Below are 21,530 nucleotides of genomic sequence, written 5' to 3' on the forward strand. Positions count from 1 at the left end.
GCACAGAAATGCAGAATGTTTTCTTCTATGACCACAAAAGTTCAAAACAAGTGACAGGATGGTGTCCTTCCATTGTGCTGAATAGTAGTCAACATGTTTCATTTTAACATTGCCATGATACACTTTCACAGTCATATCTATAGTATAGTACGTGATAACCACGAGTAGAATGTGCTGTCTTTGGAACGAATCATGACAAAACCAAAAGTATCCGTCAAATAAATAATATTTAAATAAATAAAAATATAATAATATGATAAATTTAGAAATATAATAAATAAAAATAAATACATATCATAAATAAATACATAAATAAATATGACAGTTTCACAACCAGTCAAAAGTTTGGATGTAGCTTCTTCAAAAGCAAAAAAAATGAACTTTTGATTGGCATTATTTAATCTGGTATGGACGCTTTCTTTCATAATTTGGTAGATCTTTTGTTTTTTTCCAACATGGCAAAAAGTCACAATCAATAAAAATAAACCATTCAATTTGCCTGGAAAGACTCAGAGGCAGAGAAAAATGTTCTCAGTGTGACATATTTTGTAAAACATTGATCCGATGGAAAGTAACAGAAGTGGGAGGGAGGCAGACAAACTCATTTGTTAAATGCACAGAATTTTCAACACAATAGAATCTGAATACGGCAACAAAGAAAGTGCGACCGCATCGTACATACCAAAGTCCATAAAGTGCTTGTTTGGCACACAGACAGAACCATTTAGCACTTACACAGCTGGTTAGATAGAGCGAGTCCATAGTAAATTACACCAAAAAAAACATCCACTCTGCCTGTAATCCGCTCCAATTTTCCATCACCTGCTTTGCTTTAACAACAACCCTAGAATATGTACTTGCAATCATCAGAGGGTAAGATCGTCACAACTAAATGTCGACTAAACACTACTTGCACTTTCACTGTACCTTTTCTCTTAATATTTGTTTACCCTTAAAAAGACCACTGCTGCCTACTTTTCTTTATGGGTCCTGACAAAAGTACAGAGCGTGACTCACAGGCCATAGGCGGAGTTGATGTCCAGGCTTGAAACCTGCTGTGGAGGTTCTCCATCTATCCAAGGCAGCTGGACGACTAGCTCTGCCTGGTAACCAGGAGGCACCCGCACCGCCCGATCCTTTACCCTAAAAAATAGACATTAATGTTGAGCTACTTGATATGTCTACCTGACCTTCGGGTTTTGCTGGATTCATTTAGATGGGTTTAATGGAAGTCAGAAAACTTACTTAAGGCAGGGTGTGCAATCCTTTAAAGACTCAGGTGTTCCGCCACCAGGGCTCACTGGGTGATGGGGCTGAGGAGAGTGGGAGCCTGACTGGGGCTCTGAGAAGCACGGATTGTTTTCATTTTCGGAAGGGGAGATGACATCCTCCGGATCACATTGAAGTCGCACCTCGAGAGACTAGGGAAGAGACAAATATTATCTTGGGATGTGAGATCACTTTTTTGGTTTAACATTTCATGGACATGGAATCTTCTGTCTATTAGAATGTCTTGTCTCACTCACCACAATCTGAGTGTTGGCATCATATTTGCTGAAGCGGTAGAGGATAATGTGGGCCGAAATCCCCACCACACAAAAGATGCGACTTTGGGGACACCAGCTGACCATTTGCACCGCAAAAGGGTCATCATCCACCAGTTCTGCACCACGGCCCTCGTTTTGTTTTGGCTTTTCAAACACCTTGGAGGTCTTCACCTTGTATAACATCTGCAGTGTAACTGTTTGGAAAAAAAAATAAATTTGTGTGGAAAACAGAATTACGACAACATGCAACACCTGTGCACTGTGTGATGAAAAGCACCATATATAATTGGCAAGAAGAGCATTCCTCAGGCTTACAATTTCAACTGGAACAACACATTAAGATGTATGAGTTATCAAAGTGATCCAGACTTTTCATGGTTGGGTTGGAAAATTTCCATTTCCTGGTATTTTCTAGATTTCATGGCATGCAAGGACATACTGATCAAGATTTGCCTTTGGGTAACCTCTGTTATGAGTGTATGATATGATGGTTTCCCAAAATATTATATGGCACATAATCCTGTAGCATGGACTTACTTGCAGATGCATCCCAAAACTTGATTGATCCATCTGCATGTCTGGACAAAGAAGTACAACAGCAATAAGTAAATCGGAATAATTTATGTTGTTTATAATGTTTCACTAGTATGTTTTGTAGGACAGAATTATCATTATTATTATTATTATTATTATTATTACTATCAAAATTTTCATTTTCCCGTCATTTTCCTTCATTATAAGGAAACAAAAAATTCCTTATCTATGCGTCAAAACAATGACGACAAAAAAAAAAAATCTGGATACTAAAATATGAGGTAAAACGTGACTGCGGGAGTTATGCAGCAGCAGAGACCAGCTTGCGTGTTTGCTTCAGAATGGTTTAACATCTCTGCCAACCTCTCAGAGTGCGGCATTGCCCCACTCTGCGCTGTGCTCATTATGCTGGGCTTGGCAGAGTCCCAAATCTAAAATTATACACAAAACAGCAAATGCAAAACACTATCATCTTGCCCTCGTATGGATTAATAGAACCCTTGAATGGAAAACAACAACATTTTCTTTAGTTGCTGGAGAAAAGAATGTCCATTGGGCTGGTATGTGAGCTGAGAACAAGCAAACAAAACAAAAGTATGTTTACGGTCAACACTTGACACAACTGGGCCACAGAAAATATTAAATGAGAGTATTGTCAATATTGTTTACTCTTCAAACAGTAATATGAAAAAAACAATTGTGCGGGAGAATTATTTTTCTTGGGTTTTTTTGGGTGGGGCTTGAACATATTAATCCCATTTCCATTCATTTCAAAAGGAAAAGATGACTTGAGATATGAATCATATCACAAGGCAACATAAACAAATACAACATTGGTGACATACCCAGTAATGATGATCTCTGGGTAGGTGTGCGAGCCTAACGTCCACATTCCCCCACTAACTGGCCATTCCTGGTATGGAAACAAACAAGCGTTTATTTCTATTAAAAGCACTTGACAACAACATTAGTCACTATATTCTATACTCAGAACGTCACATGACAAATCTTGGCTTATTTTCTGTGTATGTCTTGATAATGAGCGTTAACAACGGTTTGATGACCCTTGAAATCAAAGTTGCGATTTTTTTTTTTTTTATTGGCTGGTTTCATTGGACAAAAGTAGATACAGTATATTTTTTATTTATGGCATTCAAAGCATTTTGTACAATTAATGGCAGAAGAAGAAATCTCCTCATTAGAAAACGACATCCAAACCAAACCTTTTGACTGTAGCCGGTCTTCTTGTGTTTAGCGCCGATGGAGTAAAGGACAGGGATGATGTCTGGAGGGCAGTCTGCAAAATAAGCTGTGCATGTAACTGGAGACTCGTGGATGTCCATGGGGTAAGGGTTCTCAAAGACAGGGAAGCTGTGAAAATCACAAACACAAAAGACATTCATCTCTTCATGCTCCTTTGTTCTGACTTCATCACGCTTATTATTTCTCTAATTAGTCTCGTCCCTCTGAGGGTTCCGGGTGATATCGTCGCTTCTTCAGAGACAACAAATAAGGATGTCACATGATCCATATCCAACTTAAAATGACTACAAAACTGTGAAATACATACTTGCTCTGCGTCAGATCCACCACTATTAAATCTTTTTCTAAAAGCACCACCACTGCATACGGATCCTGGACTTCTGAAAAATATAAAGTCAAAAGGGAATAGCTCCTCTATTCATTGCGATGTCTTTAATAACATGAATTATAATGGTATAATTGGAACGACATTGCAACCTTGACAGTTGCATCGTAACATTTGTTTGCGCTCACCGTTATTGTAAGGAGTATCACAAAGCGTCATAAACTCCACAATAGGATAGTCCATCTCTAGCACTGTAATTGCCTTGCCGTGCATGATGGTTAATGTAGGCCGTCGACCCGCCTTGTCGTATGAAAGACCGCCGGAGAAGATAACAAAAGGCTCACTGTGGGAAGAGATCAAAAGTCTTGGTCTGAAACAATCCCAGACTCCACATTTTATGAAAGTTTCAAATGAAAACCTTGCATTACATAGCTACAGGATCATTGTGCTGAGCTTAGAAAAATAAAAAACACCTGTTCCTTGAGGTCTTGTAATCCACTTTCAATATTGGTTTACATGATTCCTTCCTCCCATCTTTCTGTATTTTACCTGAAGCATAGGAAACAGCAAAGTAATTTCGAAATATGTCATATTCCTGGCAGCCTTACCAATCTCCCAAAATAATAAACATGTCAGATTGATGGGGTTGATAAAAGAATGTCACAATCATGTTGACACACTTGGGAAATCATTTTAAATTATCAATATAATAATCAGAAATAAGTCTTATGATAACCTATTAAAACCCTAATATGTATGTATGCATGCATATATCTGAGAGCGCCTGTATATATCAAAAGAGGAGATCATAACAACACTGCTTTTCGGAAGTGTGTCAAACAGCAGACAACCAAACGGAGCACATTCGCCTGAATAGTTAAGCTCCGCAAAGTGTTGCAAGTGGTGAAGCAGTTGGTTTATTTCACGGAGTCAGCAGGAAGCAAGTCGGAACTGATGTGACAGGCAGGAGTCAGATTCAGCTCACAGCGGGACATGTGAGCGTAACAAACGACATGAATGTGGGGGGTGGGGGGTGGGGGTGGGGGGGGGGGGGGTATGCGGTGTTCAGGAAGTCAGTTGCACAAAACATTGCAAAGTCAATGTGAAGCCACGATGGCGAACCGGCACAGCTGTGTTGACAGTTGACGTGCAGCGTTGTGTCTAAATTATTTATTCTCAACTGGGGTGGAGGCAGACTGTTTTGAGGCCCAAAACATGATTACTATTTGTTTTGGCTTTATTACCTCTGCTAAGAAGGTTTTTATTGGCCTGAGTTACAGCATATCCCTCTGTCTGCAATTTGATTGTTTGTGTTTAGCTTTTTATTTTATTATGGGGAGATACTTTCCCAATGGTATTTCTACTTTTACCTAGGAATCCACACCCCAAATTCTATTTAAAAAAAAAAAAAATCGTAATCAAATTTAGTCAAATTGTCTTGTTTGAATTATTTGGCCAGTCATGGCTTATCAGATGAAAGTGCAGATGCTTGTATCTCTGTCAAATCAGATTAAGTTCTAATTTGTTGTGCTATCTTATTTTGTCTTCCTGGAGAACATTCTCGAAGCAGTTTGACATCTTGACAGCTATTAACACATCAGATTGATAGCCGTTTACTCATAAGTGACTGATGTGGTCACAGTTGACAAATTAAGGCTGCGTATACTTCTGACAGAAGAGTTCTTGTTGTCGTGAACTTTATTTAACTCTGTCCTCTCGCTTTACCGTCTGGTCATTTTCACACTATGACAACAAAATTGATCTACTACAGAATTAGCCGTAACAAATTAACTGCTATCCCACTGGGCGGATAATTGTTGCTTATTTGCAACAAATATTCCATTTGTGTTCACCCATTGATGTCAGCTGCGTATAGTGTCAGGCAGAACAATTAAATGGTTTTCCATAGATAGAGGAAGGCATAATTAACCTCTATTGTAATTCAAACAATAGAATAATAGCTTTGTGTTCAGTGACGGAGATACAGATTTCACACAGTGAATAAATTGAGTGAAGTGAGAGGAGATCATTTTATCACGTTTTGTATCATTATTGTGCTGGGAAGATTTTTTTTTCTTAAAATATACCTCATAAAACATTGCACTAAAGAAAATTTACACACAGTGAGTTATGACCGTGTCAGCAAAATGATTCCCCAAGATAAATTGTTTGCTATAGTGCATCAATAAATGGGAAAAACAAAGTGTGTAGCTATTTTTTTCTCTCTCACCGTGTGGGAAAGTGATCTGGATGGGCTTGGAGGTATTTCTGAGGTTCCACAGGGTCAGGCTGCCGTCTGAGTGGCTGCACATGAACTGCTTTCCTTCATGATGCCAGCATACTGAGTGGATGGCCTGCAGGAAAATAATCTTTATGGGATACCGTATATATGTTAAGTATTTATGAACTGTATGATCTTACCTCATCATAGTAGATTCTGAAATCAGCCTTTTTGGCCCTCAGGTCCCACTGTACTATTGTCCCGCTCTCAAACCCAACAAGAAGCTAAAGGGGATGAAAAACAACCAATTATAATGAAAACACTATGCAGTTACCATTTTGTTGCTCATGCAGTTGCGCAACTAACATCTTCGGAATTTCTTCTATAGGCAGCATTACATATTCTTGTACGATTCCCACCGGTGTCAAGTAATATAGCCAATTTGAACTGTGAAAGCAATAATGTAATTCAATTTCCTCATCGCTCTACTTTCTGCCCGAGTTCTTATCACAGAACAGACATCTGAGTTATTGAAGAAAAATTGCCTGCACTACACTGAATGCATGATTTTTATATTTATTCAAGGAGGAACTACCCTCGTTTAGCAGTTATATCATATATCCAGTACATGCTACATTGTCATTTTTGTTATGACCAATAAACCCTAAAAAATGCAAACCACAAATACGAGTCAGTATGTGTACTTTCTGCTTCATGCACCATCGCAAAGGTAAAAATTTGGCGCCAGATGAAAGTCGAGAAAAGCTGACAAAATTCCATCAACGTAGATGGAAGTGTTTCTCAAGGAGAGTAGCTTTAAAGAAAGGGGCGGAACGTGTTCATCCTGCTGAGAGGAAAGACTTGTGACATCTCACACAGGAAGATCAAGAAGTTGAGGGAAGGTGGGAATGAAAAAGTGCAGTCAGCAAACCTGAGCTTTTTTTTTGCTGTCCTGTGATATTGATATGCAAATGGAAACGAGAAGGGTAACCCGTAGGTCTTCTTTAAATTCAAAATTTACTCTAAGAAGATTCTATCAGATGCACTAATGGGATAAGATAAACCATGGAAATTAGCAATTAGGATAAGAATTGTGTTGTGTATGTAATCATGTGGAGTATTGATATCCCTTGGAGTTTTGGCAAGAGAAAAAAAAAATATATTTCCATCAAAATAAGAACACTGAAATACTAACACAGGTCTATGAGGTTGAGTAATCAAATGTCTGACTTAATATGCAAAACTTGATTGAAGGTAATTTATCCATTCGAAAAACACATCCAGCCAGTCTTGATAGTAATTCAAAAGTCACTATTAGTACCCATTTTCAGATAGCATTATGCAAAATTAAAATGAATAAATGAGCTTATACCGTGATCTCTTGCGGTTTTTATTTTCTCAAATTGGAATTATCATCTTGGAATGAATTCTACCTTGTATTTTAGCACGATGGAAGATGAGTCATTAAATTTGGGAAAATGCTTGAGCGCACACAAGGAAGAAATGTTTTCTCGATCTGTTCAAACATTCAGTTAGAATTCTTCTCATGGTGAAGAGTGCTTTGTTAAAAAATTACAGCTGCCTGCATGGCGACTTTCTAAACAAAACTATTCCATTGCATGCAACATGCGTGCAACACTTTGTCTGATGTCACTCAGAGCAACAAGCGGCGGCAGCTGTGAGCGAGTGTCTTGTTTTTAAGTCTTAGCAGGTTGTCAAGTCAAATTTTTTCCAGCGGCTATGAAAACCATTGCGTCGATCGATACGCTTGTCAATGGCTTTTTTTTTTGGGACCCATCGCCACTTGACAGATTTTTGTTCCAATTTGTTTGAAGCTTGACCCTAAAATAACATAACTCGAGTATATTGAATATGCCTTAAGCTTTCTAAGAACAACAGTGTTTGCGGTGTCAAAACAAAGGTGTTACTTTTTTTTATCTTCCTACTCACCTTGCCTTCATCCTTTGGGCTGTCACTCAAATGAACAACCGGTCCTGGATGAGTTTTTGTTGATCTGTAAAAATAAGGGGGAAGAGTGACAGTGACATGAAGCCCATTAAAAAAAGGTCGGATTAGCAATGCTGCGCTTCTGTATAAGACCGTTTGTATTCTTTTGTACTGAGCTTTTGTCAAAATAAAACATAATTTTATTAATTTCTCAATTACGTGGGTTAAATGTAAAGCGTTCCCCTGCTACCACAAAATGGCAGCAAAGCACTTTTTTTCTATTATACAACGCTGGTGTCAGACTTAAACAATAATCGAGAATAGAAAAAAAAAAAAAAGAAAAAGCAGCATATTTTTGTGTTGATATTCTGAGGTAAATGTCCCGTCCTGGTTAATAGAATTGCTAATTCTCTGAGCACATTTGGTAGGGTTTGCAATCCATATTCAATTCAAACAATAGAAGCACAGTGCTATATTAATATGGATTTTTAACTACATTAAGAATTGATGCATCTTAGAAAGGTTTTTTTTTCCCCGCACGGAAAGCAGAAAAAAAAATCAATCAAACTTATTCCATATTTCAGAACACAACTGCACTGTGAATAATGCTTAGATCGACACAACCTTCATTCATTTTTTCAGAGAGCCCGCAAATGTAAGAAATATCTCATCTGTCTTGACTCCCAAACGTAAAGTTGGCATCTGAGACCTTTGCTAAGAGTCTTCCCACACAAACAAACACAGAAACACTCATGCGCAGTGTTATGACTGCTCACTGTCATTTAGGATGTCACAAGAGAACAAGATGTCTCGGTGTGGAATTGGCGAGTGACTGACATGGTAGCAGGGAGCTTGTCAGTGTAACACCGGAGAGTGTGACGTGGGAGGGTGACAGTTTGGAAAGAAAAAAAAAACAAAAAACACTTATCAGAAACATAAAAGCCACAGTGGTGTTATTGGTGGAGATATATAGCAGCTTAACAAATTAAAGATCAGAGTTCAGTTCTACTTTTTACTGTGTGCTCATCTGAAATGCAAAATCATTTGCGATAAATGTTGTCTTAATCAGTGAGGCCACAGTGACCCTGACCTACAACTGAATCTGTCCCGATGATGAATACCTAATCGAGCAAAGCATTTTTTTTTTCTCTCATGATTAGGCTAGCCAGGTTGAACCCACATGATTATTCTTTCTTTTCCTGTTTCCCGCAGCCTCTGATGTTTCATTACTCACAATTCAATGGCTTTGTTCCACATGATGACGTATCCGGATAAAATGAAGGACTCGATGTTGACGATGTGTGTGTTCCCGCGCTCCGTCCCCACATAAAGCCATTTACTCTGAAAGGGAAGGTGGCAAAATGTGATCCTGAAGAACAAGAAAGAAAATAGGGAGGAAAAAAAAAAGGTTAGAATATGCATACCAAATTGTGTGTTTGAATGTGGTTTTTTTTGTTTTTTTTTTAGACTTTGCCTTGAATCAGCCCCCAATGACTTTGCAGTGTGGACCAGTGATGGAACTCAGATTTTTTTTTTCTTGGGAGGTGAAGGGGCGAGGAGGGGTCAATGATATCTCAGGGGTTGAGCAAAACAAAACATTTTTACAAACCTCAGAAATTGTTACGATAACATTAACAGTCACCAAGAACAGAACAAAGAAAGATGGTAAACATCTGTTGACTGACAGCTAGCATAGTGGTGAAGTTGGAATATCATGTCACAACAATCTCAAATTTAATCAAATGAGGTTTAATAATTGCTCTTATCCATGGCAGCCATGCCGTGACTCAGTCACAGAATCATGAGCCAACTCATCTTGAAATTTTCATTTAATACTTGGCAGAAATGCCCAACATCTTTTTCCCAACGGGTTAGGCTGCCTATCATATATCATTGTCTCCACGCAGCTTTTTTTTTTTTTACAACCACATATTCCTCCGTATACCTTAATAAAAAATTTCTCAGCCAGAGTAAATAGTTGATCAAAGAGCCATTCAATACTATTGCAAGGAAAAGAAACCTGGCTGTTTTTTATTTAATTTATGCCCTGAATCACAAACATTACTTTACGTTGTGTAACTTGAAGTATAAAATTAAATCACAATGGTAGCCAATCATGAAGCTCGCTGAAGCACAGACACAAATAGAAACCGTCAACATTATAGAAAGAAAAAAAAAACAAAGGTTCTTACAGTTGCACACAGAAGCATGTGCACGGTTTTAATAATGGCCAATTATATTATGATGTGAAATTCCTTAGGAGTGACAGCAACAAGAAAGTGACTGACAGCTTTCACAACACAATTGTCTCCATCGTCTCCAATGATTCATGCATTATTCCCAGGGAGATTCTGAGTGGGGGTGTTCAAAGCTTTTGTTTCTGTAGGTTGAGCCTGGAGACACCGAGTTAAATAGTAAGTCGCCACCTTTGAAGGATGACTCACGATGCTCTCTTTTTTTTTTTTGCCTTTTGTCTTTGAGCATGATTCACTGCTCAACTGCCGAGAGCTGCACAGGCCTCCTACCACATGGCACCACGCGGTACAATCTTATTTAGAGATCAGAACACAATTGCAAACCTTCTTTTCTGTGTGTTTGTGTGGGCATGTGCGTAGCACAGATTGGATGTTTATCTAAGAATTAGGAACAGAGAAAAAAAATCTTGTTTTAACAATGAGTATAGAAACATCACTTTCTTCTTAAAGTGTCGAGACACACTGCGTTATCGCTTAAATTTGGAGAGGGTTGCTTTTGAGATATTGGGCTGCATGGCTTCCACAGCATTTCAAAAACATGCTCAGGGAGTAACAGAATACATGGACCAGTGTTACATATTTAGTATACAAAAAAAATAACTTTATTCTGCCATGGACACTGCCAGAGCTGGGGGGGTCGCAGAGGCACTGCCCCCTTCCTGAAAATGTTTATCAGGGTAATCTGACCCCCTTGGCCACAAGGATAAAGGTCTCGCTCCACCACTGGCTACAAATAGAGAATAAAATTTGCCTAATTGAATTATTGGTATACTTTGTGAAAATAGGAAATATTTGCAGGGTTACAATTTTAATGCATTTTACGTTTTTTGTTGGGAATTCCTGCACAAGTGCCCTGCAGGCTCATCAAGGACGAATACCCACAGTTGAATTGCTACATTACAGTTCTTGTAATGTATTTCAGGTGATGCTTAACATCCTAAACTTGTCTTTGACTATTTGATCCAAAAAATACAAAGTACATAAACTATGATGGAGTAGGAATATCAGCGCTGGGTCATACCTCCATCTCCTGTGGGCTCAGCAATTTAGACATTCCCCTTAGCCAGTCATTTATTTTTATTATAACCCTTCAGTACTCTCTGTGCTACTCTGTAGCACTCTCTGGTCAAGGTGGATGCACGTTTAGCCACTAGGCTATTTTTCATGTCGTGATTGCCAAGTGGTTTGCTCATGGTACAGTGTAGAAGTAGCCATTTATCATGTGTGCCAGTGATGCGGTCTACGAGGTTGCAGGGAGTAAGAGTCTATCTCCGCTGACATCGGCTGGGAGGCGGGGTCACCCTGGATGGCTCACTAGTCATTCACAGGTTACCTCGCCTCTCGCCCAATGTCAGCGAGGACAGCCTCACGTGGCACAACACGGGTGAAGGGGAAAAGACGATGGGTAAAAGGATGCCATTTAAAGCTGCTCTTTGGGGGGGGAAAAAAAGTTGATATTCAGTATGAAAGATTATTGTGTGTTGAAGAGAAAAATGAAAATGTTGCAAGCATTCTTATCTCGACTATGAGGTATTCAAACAAGGCTGATAAGAAATGTGGAAAATGTATTTGTGGCAGAAAGGACTCGCTCCATTGTGAACCACCGCAGACTTTGGAGACATCAATTTTCTGTTTTGGAGTTTACTTTTTCTGTTTTCAAAAGCAGCATTGCTATATAAAAGCAATTGTTTGCCATTAAAGTTTAATGATGGGAAAAAAAAGTGAATGTGCTGTTTCACAACACCCCAGCGATGGTTATTTTCTGGAAACAAAAAGATGAAACTACACTTTCCTTTTTAAACATCATGTGAAATTTGATCCATTTAAAAGTAAATGCGGGTAAGGATATGTTGCCTGAATCCATTTGTCCTCATTAGTGTTGTCGGTTGGCTGGAACCAATCACAGCTAATGTGAGAGGCAGGGTACATCCTGGACTGGTTGCTTTTGTGTGCCTAAATAGAGGTGCTCACCTTTCTCTGTTGAACTTGAGTGAATGCAGAATAGCCGGTCGTCTCTGACGAAGATTCCACAAGTGTAATGTGTCATCTGCACAAGCTGTGACTAAGGCCCCCTGCAAATAATAAAAAATAATCTTCAGCAAATAATCAAGTTTAGAATCAAATATAGGCACTTATCCGGAAAAACTTTCAAGTGGGGTCAAACCGTACTTTAAGTAGACATATTTGTCAATCCATCTACGATCTCTTTTTTTAAATTAGTCAGGGTTGCAGAATCCAAAGTTGTTCTCAAAAACAATAAATGCAGCACTCAAGCAAAAAATAATAATAACCTATGAAAAATGTAAGATGCTCAACCCTTGTTGGAGGCATAACAAATTGTATTTAGAGCAAAATTCCCGCGGTGAACCTCTTTGAAGACTCTTAAGATTGGAGCCCAAGGAAGAATTAATATTAGATTAAAAATGTAATCTTGGTATTAAAAAGTGTAAAGCATTTTTTTTTTTTCCTCTCATTAATTTTAGTTTTCTATCAGCTGCTCACTGGCCACAGGCCACCGCATGAAATGTGTCGCAAATCGTTTTGTACATCAGCATCCGGGCTGTGATTTGAATGAAAGAAGTGGCTGCTGAGGAAAAGAAGTGAATATGAGACAGCTGTATTTACACTGACCTCTATCATTTGAGCAAATAAATAAAACTAACCTGTGCACAACAGCCCGATTATGAATTTGACACACCCCTCAGCATTTCCCAATCCCTATTTTTAACTAAACCTTTTATGAAAAACATTTGCGGTATCTGTTGCGACATATGCTGTTAACATTGGGGTAAACAAAAAAACATCCTTACTCTTTTCGATGTAATATTCATGCAGCAAAATAATACATTCAAAACGGGCAAACAAACAACATACCGGTAATTAGTCTAATAATATCCTGCGCAACACAACCTCTGATCGTAATTGCAATTCTGCTTAATGTTTCTGCTCATGAGCGAGAGCGAGCCGAGGAATTCATTTTCGGATGATTGACAACCCGCAGGGACGTTTGTGTGACGCAGTGAAGGTTGATGCTGTTAATCAACGGGGCCTTTTAAAAGTGGCCCCTTTTGTGCTAATAGATGAAGTCAATACTTCAAAGTGCATGTCAAGAGGAAACTCTGACAAAGCGACCATTAGCAGGGCAGCCACAGCCGACATACTTGAATGCAAGCGAGAGCAGCAACGATGAGAACATCAATCACAGCGTCGCCAATAACCCGACCCAAAAAAAAAAAAAAAAACTTCCCACATTTTTGTAATGTCTAGTCTTAGTTTTATTTTATTCAAACAAAGATATTGTTACATATCTGTTTCCAAACAAGTCAAAAAGAGTAAGACACAAGATACCGGTATCGGAACCGATATCTTGAAAGAAGACTGGTACCAATACCTGGTACTCGTACTTGTTATGAGTTTTTAGGAATAGTTTGACTGCACCAGCGACTGTGTATTGGATTAATACTTCATCAAAAACATCCAGTCATATTAGACACGTGTCCCAATGCTTTGGTCACATAGTTCGTCTTACCTCATTGATAAGGAACTGAAGTTGAAGAACAGCTGCACCGCTCTCATGCTGACAAAAGCAGTCAACCCCTGGCCGTCCTAGTCTGATGACATCACAGAGTCAAGGAATTATAGGAATCTTCACAAATGTTATGCAAAAAATAGCAATGCTTATGGGCAGATCTAATCCATCTATTACACGTTTCTTGCTAAGATCTGTACCGCAACTGGTGACGGTCTTCCATTTTAACAATCTTTAGATGCAAAAGTTTACATCTGATTTGATAACTTGCTCCCCATCAATTAATGAAATTTGGTTTCGCAGCCCTAAAAACAAAAACAAATCTCCCACCCTGCATAGTTTCAATTTCTTTAGCTGTGCTCGCTGCACCACAAGCTACATCTTCCGTGAATTGTCAACATCGTGTCGAAAGGACGACTGGAGAAGATTAATGCACATTGATGTTTGATGATTACTCCTCTTCTCCCACCTCAGGGCATTCACGTTAGCGGTGAAGCATCCGTGCAAAGGAGGCCAGGAAGGAGAAATACCAGTACCGCACAGTCCCCGTTGGTCTCTCTGATTCAAGTAAACAGTGTTCAGTCTGTGGAGCTAATTCAATTATATTCTTTGCGTGTTGATGCTCTGAAAGAAAAGGGGCTTTTGATATATGGATGAGGAGCGTGAACTGAACAAAAATCAAACTACACATCGGTGACAACAGCTTGTGTATACATTTGCCCACTTGTTTTGTATTACAAAAATGTGTTCAAAATGATACGCAGGACTTGGAAACTACAGACTAAAAATGACCTTTCGAGATGAAGGGAAGGCTGATTTGCCTTTCTTTCTTTTTTCCAAAGTGAAACTCCTCTCCACCTCACTTGGTATGATGTCGACCCACAACATCATGCAAACAGCTCAGGGCACCTGATTGTGTAATGTTTATGGGTTGCAATCACATATCGTTATTTTAAGAACAAAATGTGGAAAGCTGTCCCCGAATAAGCTTCAGTGAGCAATCAGGGAGCATTGCAGGCTACGGAGCTGAGATATATACCAATTTGTGTTATCATACTGGGACATAATTTGAAACGGCACTCCACCTTCACTTCACCAGGGCCAAATAATACAAATTTGAATAAGCAAACCTTCATAAATAGAATTCTGACATTAGGATGAATGAATCATTCACTGGGAAAATGAGGAAACCTTTGTATGAGTTTGTTTCAAGGCTCTTAAGCACACAAGTATGATTAGCTCAACAATTTTGAGGGCAGCACGCCTCAAACTTGAGAGCTCACGGCTTTGATTCTCATCTCAGGCCCTCATTTGGATACCACTTGAACAATTTCAGCAATAAGACGGCACATGTTGCCAACTCAGTGATGGTGTAAATGCGCGTGTGAATGGTTGTCCATCTCTATATGCGCCTGGCAGTCGATTGACTGCTGAGTCAATGCTTGGCGCCAAGGGAGGGTGATGGTAAGACCAGAGCAGTGGTGTTGGAAAAGACTGCAGGGTGGTTGACAGTGTGTCTTCCAGAAAACCTGCTGACTCGGTTGGAGCTCAACCCCCAGGCCAGAAAGACATGCATAGATCATTTTTTTTTTGTAAGGATTCCCACAGTTCGAGGCAGTTTCACTCCCGCGTATTCCCTAAGAAGTAGCAATCGAACAAAGGTTGTTGATGCCTGGAACGACTCCAGCTTAACCTTGTGAGTCATTGAGAAAGATAAAGCCGAATGTTTTTACATTTATCTTGGTTGAGATTCTTTGTGTCAGTTAAGACTGTTTCATTCTGTCTACCTAACATTCCTTTTCATAAGAAATTCAACTAAATTCTCAGGAGAACATGTTCAGTCAAATATAATTTGCTGAGGGAACTCAACATTTATTCCGTATGTTGACTGTGGACTGACCGGAATGACCATTACTGATTCCAGTTACTTAAGGGTATAAAAGCCAGTGTGTTTCAATGGCTACAAGGGAGTGGACAGAAACAAATTTGAAATCATCAGTTTGTGTCAACGTATATCACTTCACCCCCTGGCAGACCACTCGTAGCACACATCACATTCAAATTCACATCACACTCGGGGCCGCATCAAAACAGGGTTGAGGCTGTCAGAACACAACGATGATGTGAAGGTGAACCGCCTACATTCATACGAGAGATAAACACCACCGCATTGTTGCCAGTTAACTACATGGGGACCGTCTGCAGACATGCCACGGATAAATTGTTGATTATTTCGCTCGAGTTGTGGGCATCTCTCCCGTGAAAACAAAACAATTGACACCAAAATAAAAGCCAAAATTTTCTCGAGCGTGTAACCAGGGGAATAAAGGCGTCTCTCCTGATTCTCTTGGAATAAAGTCCTGTTTTTTATAAATCTGCTGCTTTAGTTTCATAGTCGCTTTGCAGTTTATTTATTTCTATTCCCGAAAATCAAGTGATAAGCACATACAATATTATGAGTGACTTGGCTGTTGGTCATAGTACAAAATATAGAAAGAGCAAATAATGAGTTTCCGCAGTGAATGAGCCAGAAGCAACAACCATCGACCTGAATTGAATTTGTACAAAAGTGGCTCATGTTCTTTGTTCCTTTTTGTTCAAAATGTTGACATATTTTCTTGCCAGAATGAAAAGGCATCCTTAATTACAGAGTCAATTTGTCACCACAGTTAGAGTTATTACACAAGACAAACACAGCAATTCATCTTCAAATGTGCAGGTGCGAGAGAACAGTATGACAGATTCGTTTTTAATCACTCATGTAAACAAACCAGATCATTGGAACCAGGTTGCCACATACATACTTAACAATGTGAAAATTAACATGCTTAAATCTGCGCATTTGCAACCTCATGAACGCTAACAGAGTCTTTATCTCCCGACATTGATTTTTGCAACAGCTGAATATTTAGATTACATACAGCCAATGTTCTGCTTTTGTGGTCGAGCCATCTGGACTCGCGGTTATTTTCTGTGCATCTGGTTTATTCGGAGTGCCTGTCAATGAGTCATTCCTTCCCTCCAACAAGCTTCTGTGCTGCCAGCCGCCAATTTCCAGCCATCATTTCACTATGAAGGGTCAATTTGTGTAATATTAACTTTGCTCTTAAAAAAGAAAAAAAAAATGTCTGCATATTTCAGTTATTCAGGTCATGTTAATCTGAAAAAGGTGAATAGTGTCAAGCGGACTTCTCATTGGTTGGTGAAGTTGTTGCACTTTTAATGATAAGGACCTCCATTTTGTCTTCCACAAACAAAAAGCACTCAAATATTCCGATCCACTGTAATTATCTGCTTTTTACAGCCCACGTCTGCGTTGCAAAATCGTCATTTGCAATCAGCAGTAGAGTGAAGGTCGGGCAATTTAAATTAGAGTATCATCTCACAGCAGAGTGGATGTAGAACAAAAGGCGCGGAATGTGAAGTGAGCATGGACGTAGTTGATCATTGCTATTCGAGTGGCTGATAATGCGTTTGGATCGCATTTGCGCGTTGAAGTTTAGACAAAGCAAATTGAGAAAATAAAGTCTGATTATAAATGTGGCTCATTGTGACAGCTGTATATTAAAGCTTACGACTAAACGTGTCATCATATCCAGACAACATAACCACCCACCGTGATCTTCTCCCCTCCACTGATTTCTCACTCTCGCCAAAGCTCAGCCTTTAAGCTCCATCCATAACAACAGAGTCGGCATTAATTATTAAATCAATGCAAGAGCATTTCTAGCGCTCATGTGAGGCAAGTCATGGCTTGTGCACTCTTTAAATCCGGTATTAGTAGTACTTATTATATGATTTATCCGCCAGTGTTTACATTACAACGCTTATATAACTTTATAGTACAATCACAGATAAGCTATATTTAGAACAGGGTTCCTCATTTAGACTCTTCCCTGAAACTAACATACGTACATGTTTTTGGAATGTGGGAGGAAGTCATAGTATCCCACAAGGCATTAATTATTAACTTGGCATGAGACAGGTTTATACGTGAATCTCTCAAAGGAATTCTTCACAGTATCAATCCGGGTTCGCGCCACTGTTATCTGCTCTGGCACGATACTTCAAGCTGATTGGGCGATGTGGCAACTTGTGCAGCTTGCTAAAATTTTGTTCTAACCAAGCACGGAAATCCTAATCACGAAGTTCAAGAAGCAGAAAGCTCTTTTCCAGCTAGAAATGCACAATGCGCCTCTCGCTGCTCTGCTTCCTTGAAACTGAGAACTCTGCGAGCACACAATTAAGTGCGTAATTAACCTGCAGATAGAACGTTCTAAGGGAATAAAATTGCTCCTTCAGACGTTGGCACGTCTGCAAAAGAAATCTTTGGAGACAGCCCGGATAAACCTACAGAACTGTGACCTCATTTGCAGTGATAAAAAGCAGCATTTAGAGCGGCGATGGATGGCAGACAATGTGAGCTGATTTGAAATGTGAAGGGTCAGCGTATTTCCCGTGGTTGTGTTAACACAAACCTAATTATTACTGATGACATTTTACAAACAGCTAGATCATCGGGGGGGTTGTGTTATTCCTTTTCAAAATGCCACCTATAATTCACAGGATGTAACGGACGAGATGGCGTTATACGTGAAGGATTTCGCGCTCTCAAGAGCCAACCAAAACAAATCACCTGTTGGTATAAATGTAATGAGTAACTCAGGGGACTTCTAATTAGTAAAACAATAAGTCAAGTACAACGCCTACTTGAAAAAGGACAGAACAGCCAATGAGTGTGTTTTTTTTTTTTTTTTTTTTAAGGAGCAGACCTTAAGTGCAGCAGTCAATAGTCAGAGGAGCCGATGACAGTGCAGTTGGTGTTGTCTTTATTGAGCAAGGAAACAAATTTGGTCTAGAAGAACAGACAAAGGGCCTTTGCACACTTACGAGGGAGTGGAAATAACTAATTTCCTCTCACGAACTACCAATTAAAATATCCATCTATTTTCTATAGTACTTAACACTCTTGAATATTTAGGTCGGCTTCAGCATTGGACGACTTTTGAGGCAAATCTAAATGTATTTCTGGTGTCGGTGTGACTAACACATTCGGATTTAAAGCGACGGTTTCTTCCTCCCAACATCATGGAGTGGAGATTACACTCTATTGATTGTTTGGGTTTCAAAGAGGCCTCTTCTGAGCCCATTTAGGATTAGCATTACTCAAAGGAAGACGGATGTTGTTTATTTGATGATTATTTAGTCATTTATAATCTTTTCAAACATGATATGCGACCTTTGCGTGAACTCTTGACCTTGAGAGAGACTCAACAAAGCCTCAAGCAGACGGTGATGTTTTCTCTTCATACATATTCAAGAGGAAGCCCTGCGGAACTATCAGAGACGTTGGCCTTGGTTATCTAGCCCGAGCAATTTCGTCTTAGCATGCACTTATAACTTTCTATGTGAGCAAATATAAAAAGCTCTACATTGTATTCACAAGGCTCGCAGAAATATTTGACGCATGGGTGTGTTGGTTGCGGCCTTTTAAACGACAACACTGAGCTGTTTGTCAAGTACTGCGGTGACAAGTCCGGAAAGATTTTTCTGCTCCACAGTATATGTGAGGCTAACAAAGAAAGCCAAGCCTTCCAGGATACATGCATTGCCACTAAATGAGCAGATTGGAGAAGCCCACCAAAATGCAATGCTCCGAAAACTGCGTAGCAGTCAAGAGCCAATAGCCTGGCTCTGTCACTTTGTCTAGATAAGGTGCCGTTTGACAACAAGAGATATTGATTCAGCTGCCTGCAGGCTTTCTATAGAAGCCAGCACCATCATTATGACCCATCGCCCTCCCTGCCTGTTTGCCTGCCTCAATGCCTTCCCATCAACAGAGAGACAATGTGTGGATAAATACAAATGGGAGGAGGGGGGTAGGTGATGCTGAGGGTGGAAGAGAGCAATGGCAATCATAAACATAATCAAATGATGGCGACTGAAAAGAAGCAGATAACAGGATGGGGAGGGTAAGGCGGGAGAGATAAAACAGCAAGTTAAGGTTATGGTAAACATTCAAATGTAAAATGAGGAAGGAAACAGAATTTACGCAATTATTATACTTTAAAAAGGCATACGGTAAAGAAATACATGCATGGTTGTCTACATGTGTTGCAGCACCGCTTGTGTCCAGGCAGCCATTGCGAAACGGTAACAGCACTGCATAGATATTACAGAAACATTAAACCCTGGAAAACTCATTTTACAAATTGGATTATCCCTGCTCTCCGAGCAACTATGTAAATGCTCTAATCAATTAGAATCTCATTTAGAACCAAATAATTACGCATACTAGAACCAATGTCTATGCCATGTATTTACTTTACACATTTCCAATAGTGACACGCTATTACTTGGCTCAACGCAACAAATTTCTTCAGGCATGTGCCCAAACATTGCGGTCCTCCCACGCAAACGTTCACCAACCAACCATGTGTAACAAGGTTGTATTAGAATCGCGCCACAGTCCTTACACTCTGCTCTCTGCCTCTAATACTCGTATTACCAAAGCACCTCAACATCAGAAGTCCAAAAGCTGGTCTAGTGAAATGGTACGCAGTTCTTGGCTCACTTTTTAGCAAGCTACAGCAAAACATACTGCAATGGCCCGGTAATTGCATTTCATCTCAAATCCAAACAGTTCATCTGTTTCTCCCTGACTGTATCCTCAAGGCACTTTTCTCCCCATTCTCTCACCATGTCTTCCATTCCGTCTTTGATTAAGTCCTTTAAAATTTGAAGTTTATGTCTCACAAACAGTGAGTCACGTTGTGGGAAGATAAATCAGCCCATTTCGGCAGAGCTGCCAGGAAGCGATCTTTCATCCCATCGTCAATCTCCTCTCATCTTCTCGTAGGCATCTCTGTGTTCATCCTTGCGTTCACGCAAGTAACACCTCCACAAACACCTGCTTGCACGAGGAGGCGTGCATCCTCTTCAATGGTGTTCAACCGACTCTCTGCACATTTGAGCCTGAATACGACAAGCTTTGCATGTATACATGAGTGTAAACATAGAGATGCAACGCCGAGCTTGTGATATTGGCCGTGTGTTAAAGCCTCTAAAAAGCTGCCTGCGGCGATTAAGGGGACCACAGTTCACCTTAGAGTACAACACATCAAACGGAATGAAGCTGCAAGGAAGCTGCAAGGCAATATATTATGAAAGGCCAATAGGGACATCATTCTGGATTAGCTCTCAAATATGAAGGAGAAAAAAAAGAATCAACAACAACATAAACACGGAACAATCGAACTGGATGGGAGGGGGCGGTCTAAAAATAACCCATCGCATTCACAGGGGAGAATAACATGAATGACATCACCTTTGTAAGTGTGAGAAGCGAAGGCAGTGGCAGTGAATGCAGCGCTCCTAATAGCTCATTATGTTGCAGATGGCTCTGCCAATAAGATAGGTCATGACTTTGCTTCCAGATGTTCGAGCGGCTGCCGAGACCCATGAAACAGAAGTGTCAATCAAAATTGACTTTTGAAATGTACAGTGCCTTAAGTATATGGCAAAGATTCTTTCATACATATTTCAACCTCTAAAATAATATTGAAGTGAAACGAGGAGCATCGGTAGTTGATACCCACAAAAACATTTGGATGGAAATATTCAAAATTTTGCTGTATTCCCTACTGAGTAGAAGCATGCATTAATCACGTCCAATGCATTCATTCAACAGTCAATTTCCATTTAGAGTGAATTGGCACACACTTTGAGCATAGTTCCTCTCTGCGTGCATCAACACCTGGAGTTCACTCACCCCAGCTCCCCCCTCCCAAACTGTTTCATTTCCACATTGTGCATGTACACCCTGTAGTATCTTCTTATCCAGCTCTAGAATCAGCTTCCCCCGCCATTTTCCTTTCCGTCTCTCATCAGCTTTTACCCAACAGATAAA

At 39.8% G+C, this 21,530-nt stretch overlaps 1 protein-coding gene across 5 annotated transcripts in view; it reads right to left on the bottom strand.

The window, feature by feature from the left end:
• Positions 1–21,530, bottom strand: part of stxbp5l (syntaxin binding protein 5L) — a 69,362-nt gene that overhangs the window by 23,108 nt on the left and 24,724 nt on the right. For all 5 annotated transcript variants that reach the window (XM_088382726.1, XM_088382731.1, XM_088382729.1 and 2 more), the window contains 15 exons: positions 13,622–13,703; positions 12,064–12,164; positions 9,072–9,206; positions 7,841–7,904; positions 6,091–6,174; positions 5,900–6,023; positions 4,143–4,218; positions 3,858–4,012; positions 3,652–3,724; positions 3,305–3,452; positions 2,927–2,994; positions 2,085–2,125; positions 1,527–1,741; positions 1,246–1,421; positions 1,018–1,143 (listed from right to left, as the gene is read on the bottom strand). In XM_088382726.1, coding sequence (XP_088238852.1) covers positions 1,018–1,143; positions 1,246–1,421; positions 1,527–1,741; positions 2,085–2,125; positions 2,927–2,994; positions 3,305–3,452; positions 3,652–3,724; positions 3,858–4,012; positions 4,143–4,218; positions 5,900–6,023; positions 6,091–6,174; positions 7,841–7,904; positions 9,072–9,206; positions 12,064–12,164; positions 13,622–13,703 — 1,668 coding nt within the window. The remainder of the gene's footprint in view (positions 1–1,017; positions 1,144–1,245; positions 1,422–1,526; positions 1,742–2,084; positions 2,126–2,926; positions 2,995–3,304; positions 3,453–3,651; positions 3,725–3,857; positions 4,013–4,142; positions 4,219–5,899; positions 6,024–6,090; positions 6,175–7,840; positions 7,905–9,071; positions 9,207–12,063; positions 12,165–13,621; positions 13,704–21,530) is intronic.

This window comes from Syngnathus floridae, chromosome 8 (genome assembly GCF_059516105.1).
Source record: "Syngnathus floridae isolate MCC-2025c chromosome 8, RoL_Sflo_1.0, whole genome shotgun sequence".
Lineage (NCBI taxonomy): Eukaryota > Metazoa > Chordata > Actinopteri > Syngnathiformes > Syngnathidae > Syngnathus > Syngnathus floridae.